The sequence below is a fragment of the Podarcis bocagei genome (genome assembly GCF_964188305.1).
Source record: "Podarcis bocagei genome assembly, chromosome: 7".
Lineage (NCBI taxonomy): Eukaryota > Metazoa > Chordata > Lepidosauria > Squamata > Lacertidae > Podarcis > Podarcis bocagei.
The window spans coordinates 65,037,562-65,043,561 of record NC_138132.1 but is presented as its reverse complement, the minus strand read 5'-3'; the positions used below and the strand labels follow the sequence as shown (position 1 = coordinate 65,043,561).

Sequence of the window (6,000 nt, the reverse complement as noted above, 5' to 3'; positions counted from 1 at the left end):
CCATTTACTACGCAAAATCCCTCCCTGCTTTTATACCTTGAGGGCATAAGGGGTTAGACCCACCCATGGTCCAAGAGGTCCACGACATCTTTAATTATAGTTGCTTCTTTCATTTCTTATGTTTATTGTACTGTTTGTATGTACCATATAATATGCATAGGCATATAGCTGTCAACCTTCCCTTTTTTTGTGGGAAATTGCCTTATTCCCATTGCTTCCCGCTGCTGTCCCGTAGACTGTCTCCAGGACAGGTGAGGCTGCTGATCCCTTATTTTCAAATCTGAAAGTTGACAGCTATGCATAGGCAAGGCTGCATCAAGTCCTACTCAGAGTAGACCAGTTGGTATGAATGTGCTATTAATTTCAGTTGTTCTACTCTGGGTAGGACTAGCATTGGATACAGTCTGTATTTTCATGCAATAGAATCTTGAACTTGGCAACATAATTTTATAAAAACAGAAAAGAAACTTGGCTTGCTGAACCTGTGAGAGATAGAAAGATACAGTATATGCTAAAATGTGCATTAAGCAACTAACAAAAACAGTTTCTTTAAATAATATTAATGTCCCATCTTTTCTCCAGACACTCATTAAAAAGCAATTGAACACTATAATTAGAATTAAAACTATATACAGTATGTATAGAAGATCGATTAAATATATCTTTATTTTTGAGAATACAACTGTAAAAAAGGATCAATAGAATCCCAGGAGTGGCAGTTTTAAAAGACCAAATAAACACGATAGACTTTTTTAAAAAAATAAAAATAACGAAACAAACAAACAAACAAACGGTAAATAACGTGCACCATAGTAAATATCAAGCGTTATGTAAGCGGCAGACAAATGCGAAGGCGCAACGCTTAATAGTTCCACTGCTTATATAACGCTCAATGTTTCTGAAAGAAAACAAAATCCTCTACGCGGCACAAGGTCTGAAAATAACTGGACCGTTTAAAGCGAAACTCTGCCTAAAACCAGTAAAGCAACAACGTCATGTCGACGATGTTCTCTCTTAGGCGCGCATGTGGGATTTTTAATTAAAGTAAAAATGTGCTTTTTTTAAAAAAAATGTGCTTTTAAAATAAGCGTTTTCCTTAAAATGTGCTTTAAAATGTGCTTTCTTCTCTCATTGCCCCTCGCCTCGCCTGCTCTCTTTTCAGAGCTGCGCGGGCCAGAGGAGCCTCCGGAGCGCGCCCCCCCCCCGCCGCTTTCCTTTGCGTCCGGCTCCCTCGCCATCTCTGCCTTGCAGTTTCTCACGCAGGACGCGGGAGGCGCCCCCCGCCCCATCTCGGCTCCGCTTCCTCGGGAAGCAGCCCCACACACCCCCGACACACCTCCCGGCCGGGCCGGCCAATCCGCGGCGGGCCTGCGTGACACACACGCCGTCACTTAAGCAGCTTCCACGCGCCGGGCCGGGACAAGGAGAAGGAGGCGAGGCACGACGCGCGGCCACTTTGGAGAGCCGCACCACGGACGGGAGCTTGGCGGGGACGACGACGCCGAGAGCGAGCGAGCGAAGGAGCGTGCAGCCAGCCAGCCAACCCCGCCAGCCAGCCAGGCTTGGAAGTAGCCAGCCCCGAGGAGCCCAGAAGCAGCAGCAGCGCGGCGGAGCTCGACGGGCACTTGGAGAGACAGAGCGCACGACGAGGGCGCACGGCGCAGCGCCATGGAGTCCGGCGGCGGCAAGGTGAGCGCGCGGTGCCTCTCCAACTCTCTCCCTCTTTTTCTTTCCCCGGGTCTCTGCCCGGGAATCCCTCCGCGTCACGGATCCCCCGACTCCCCCCCCCCCGATCCCCGCGCCTTCCTGGCGTCCAAGCAGGCGATCGGGGGCGGGGGGCTTCCATAGCGAGCGGGCGCGCGCGCCGGACCGCTAGACCCCTCCGGAGAAAGCCGGTTGGCAGCGGCTCCCCCGTGTGGCTGAAGCCGGCAAGGCGACGGGGGAGGGAGCGCGCTACAACGCCGTGCCGTGCTTACTACTGCTCCCCGCCCCCACCAGGCTGTCCCGCCACCGCTCGGGCTCCTCTCCCCCGCCCCCGTTGCCTCCCGTTGCATCATGTCGCTTTCCAAATGGTTGGCCGTGGGGCAACCCATAATACTCTCAAGCAAGTCGAGGAAGGGCTGAAGTTCAAAATAACTGTTCCCTACCCTCCAAAAAATCAGCAACGAACCACTGATGGAGAAAAAGTGTTACTTCCTTTAAAAGGCTCCTGGGAGGGTGTCCTTTGTCTCCTGTGTTTCGGCTGCTTTGATATTTAAATCGGCTTTCCTTTGGTTTTAGAGGGACTGGGTTTTTTTGGGGGGGGCAATCTCTACACTGGAAACCAAATGGGTCCGCTCTCTTCCCCATTCCTCCCCCCCCCCACGGAATTTGTTTGAGTTTTTAGGGTGATGGCTTGAATGGCAGCGTTCATGTCCCGCCTCTGTTTCCGATTCAAACAATGGTTGTAAATAGGGTTTTTGGTTTCAGGGCCTTGTGCTTAAATGGGATGGGGGGGGGAACACATCAGGATGAAGGTGGTGAAATAAGGGAACATAAATAAAGGCAGCCTTCTTAACGTTGGACAAAAATGCAGGAAAGTCCAACTTTGCCTTTTCCTCCTTTGCTGCCCGGATCTGAGTGGGTGGTGAGGCAGAGTGGAAATTTTTGGTTTGGAGTGTGTGTGTGTGTGTGTGTGTGTGTGTGTGTGTTGTTAGCCCGCTCTTAGCTTGAGGGGCTCCCACCTCCACAGAGAATAATTTGTTCCACCTTTTGCCTCTACTTCAGCGTCTAAATTTTCCTCTACTGAATGGAAATTTTGTGTTTGGATGCAAAACTCTTGGCAACACACTGAACAGGTTTATTGATGTGCAGTAGATCTATATTTTTCTGAAACTGAAGAAGAGAAAAGAATGAAAGAAATTGGGGGGACACCTGTATCATTTATGAGGACTTCTTAAAGCTATCCTGATGTTTGGCAACTTTACGCCTGTCAATATTCTGTGACTGGTTTATTCATTAGTGGGGTGCAATTCGCAAAGTTTTGTGTGTTTGTGTTCCCTATTAAACAGGGTTCAAGTGCCCTTTGGGGCTGCAGAAGGTGTTCCAAAAACTCCTGAGTCTGGGACAGCCCACTTTGTTTGTAACAGTCAGCTGGAAATTTGTCAGAAAATCTGCAGCCTCTGTAACAGGGAGAAATGGCAACTTTTGTTGATGATGCCCTAATTGAGAAGCTGGAATATTTGACTGTGTGCATCAGTTTCTGCTTTATTTCCTAAATTACATTTTTTTAAACAAAAAAGTGCATTCCATCCTTCAAGGTCATCAGGCTAGGGTATGTCACTTATCTGGGGTTATTTTATTTTACAACAACCCTGCAATTGGCTGGGCTCAAGTTACGCAGAGGACATGGTGTGTTGGTTAAATTGTTAGGCCAGGACAGGAGAGACGCTGGTTCAAATCATGCTCTGCTGGGAAGTTCATGGGTGATGTTGTAACCCTGGCTTTATCTTGACCATGACCTGCCTTGCCAGGGCTGTTGTGAGCATAAAACAGAAGATACAATAAATGAACCCACGATGTTTCCTGCCCAGTCTTCTAGCCTCTGTCCCAGTCTTTGCCAGGCTGCAAAATATCCAGAGGGCAGCAGGTTGGCAAAGCCTAGACTTCATCATATTGGCTATCTGAGATGTTGGACAGTGATATTTGCAAAAAGGAGAAGCAGCCACAGCTGACTAGTAATGCAAACCCACAAACTCAGGGCGCTTGGATTGAGTTGTGTGCGGCTCTGCACAGGCAAAATCCAGAACTAGCAGTGTGTGAGGATTTGCAAACCAGTTCTGGTGCTCAGTCTTACGTGTGTCTGTTTGAAATTGCAATGTTACTGGGTTCAGTGGGACTACCCAGAAAGTGTGCACGATGAGGTTGCAGCTTAAGGCTCAGAAGATACATTGTACTTAAAAAGGTAAAGGGACGCCTGACCATTAGGTCCAGTCGTGACCGATTCTGGGGTTGCAGCGCTCATCTTGCTTTATTGGTTGAGGGAGCCGGCATACAGCTTAGTCATGTGGCCAGAATGACTAAGCTGCTTCTGGCGAACCAGAGCAGCACACGGAAACACCATTTACCTTCCTGCTGGAGTGGTACCTATTTATCTACTTGCACTTTGACGTGCTTTCGAACTGCTAGGTTGGCAGGAGCAGGGATTGAGCAGTGGGCGCTCACCCCGTCACGGGGATTTGAACCGCCGACCTTCTGATCGGCAAGTCTTAGGCTTTGTGGTTTAACCCACAGCGCCACCCGCGTTGCTGTATAAAGGCAGGTGAAATGGAGGAGAGCTGATTTTCCCAGCCAGAGGGGCTCTGAGTTCAGGTACCAGAAATAAGACAGGGTAGGGTAGGGGAAGTAGTCTAGTGCAGCCTTTCTCAACCTTAGGACCCCAGATGTTGTTGGACAACGACTCCCATCACCCCTAGTTATCAAGATGATGGGAGTTGTAGTCCAACATCATCTGGGTACCCAAGACTGAGAAAGGCTGGTCTCTGGGAAGTTTTGAAGATCCAGCTACACTTACCAATATTACCCCAGCTCTTAAATCTGAGGACCCCACCCCTGAATTTGTATGGGATTTGGGTAGACCTGGGATTAAACACCCAACAAGCCTATAGGCATGTTGACTCAGAAGTAAGTTGCAGTATGTGCATTGGGTCTTATTTGCAAGGAAGCACACTGTGTAACCTGTCCCCAGGAGTGTAGCCAGGATTTTTGTTAGGGGGCAGCTCACCTTGGCTATGCCCATGCCTGCCCCTATGCATGTTTTCTCCTTTGGTGTTTAAATTCCAATAGGTTCAATGGGGCTTACGGATAGGAAAGAACTGTGTTTGGTGCTGCATGGTTCAGCTGCAATTTTGTGCTGCTTGTAAATCCCATTGAGCTTAATGTTCTCCTCTGCATGTCTGCTCAGAAGTCAGCCCCATTAAGTTCAGTGGGGCTTTTACTCCAAGGTATAGGCTTGCAGCCTTAGAGTAAATAAGTCAGGCTGTCTGCTAGTCATGGTGACTTTGGTGAGATTAACTGGCTTGTGGATCACACCATCAGTCTAGTGTTTTAGTAAGGCTTACTTTTTATTTTGGGAACAAGTAATCTATTTCTCACACGTACCTTTATTGGCAGACGGTTCTGTTTTTTTGTACTCTCTCCCCTGAGTTTGCAGATAGGTTTTTGTTTTTTTTATAAAATATTTATTGAGATTTTCAAAAAATTACAAAATAAAAAGAAAGAAAAATACAAAATACAAATAGTTAAAAACAATTCAGTCTTTCCGTCACATATTTTTCATTTGCTTATTTCCCGGACCTCCTCACGCCTCCCTTTTCTGTATTCCAATTCAAATTGTTAATTCAGCAAATCCCTCCCCTCTTCAATCATCTTAATCTTCAATTTTAAAATATTATAACATTAAGTTTTTACCTATTAATAACCATTTTCTCATATTCTCTTATAGCATTACAGCTAAAGACCACTTAGTTTCTATCCAACATCATTCTAACATTCATTAATTTTACAATATTTCTGTAGATAGTCTTTACATTTCTTCCAATCTTCTTCCACCGACTCTTCTCCCTGGTCTCGGACTCTCCCAGTCATTTCCGCCATTTCCATATAGTCCATCACCTTCATCTGCCATTCTTCCAGGGTGGGTAGATCTTGTGTCTTTCAATACTTTGCAATGAGTATTATTGCTGCTGTTGTGGCATACATAAAAAAGTTCTATCTTTCTTTAGCACCAATTGGCCGACTATGCCCAGGAGAAAGGCCTCTGGTTTCTTCAAGAAGGTATATTTAAATACCTTTTTCAATTCATTATATATCATCTCCCAGAAAGCCTTAATCCTTGGGCACGTCCACCAAAGGTGAAAGAATGTACCTTCAGTTTCTTTACATTTCCAACATTTATTATCGGGCAGATGATAGATTTTTGCAAGCTTGACTGGTGTCATTTTCATAATATTCTATCTTAGG

General features: G+C 46.5%; 1 protein-coding gene across 1 annotated transcript in view; it reads left to right on the top strand.

The window, feature by feature from the left end:
- The first annotated feature begins 1,378 nt into the window (after positions 1-1,378).
- Positions 1,379-6,000, top strand: part of SLC2A1 (solute carrier family 2 member 1) — a 42,016-nt gene continuing 37,394 nt past the window's right edge. Inside the window, exon 1 of the mRNA XM_081204006.1 lies at positions 1,379-1,689. Coding sequence (XP_081060132.1) covers positions 1,669-1,689 — 21 coding nt within the window. The 5' untranslated portion in view covers positions 1,379-1,668. The remainder of the gene's footprint in view (positions 1,690-6,000) is intronic.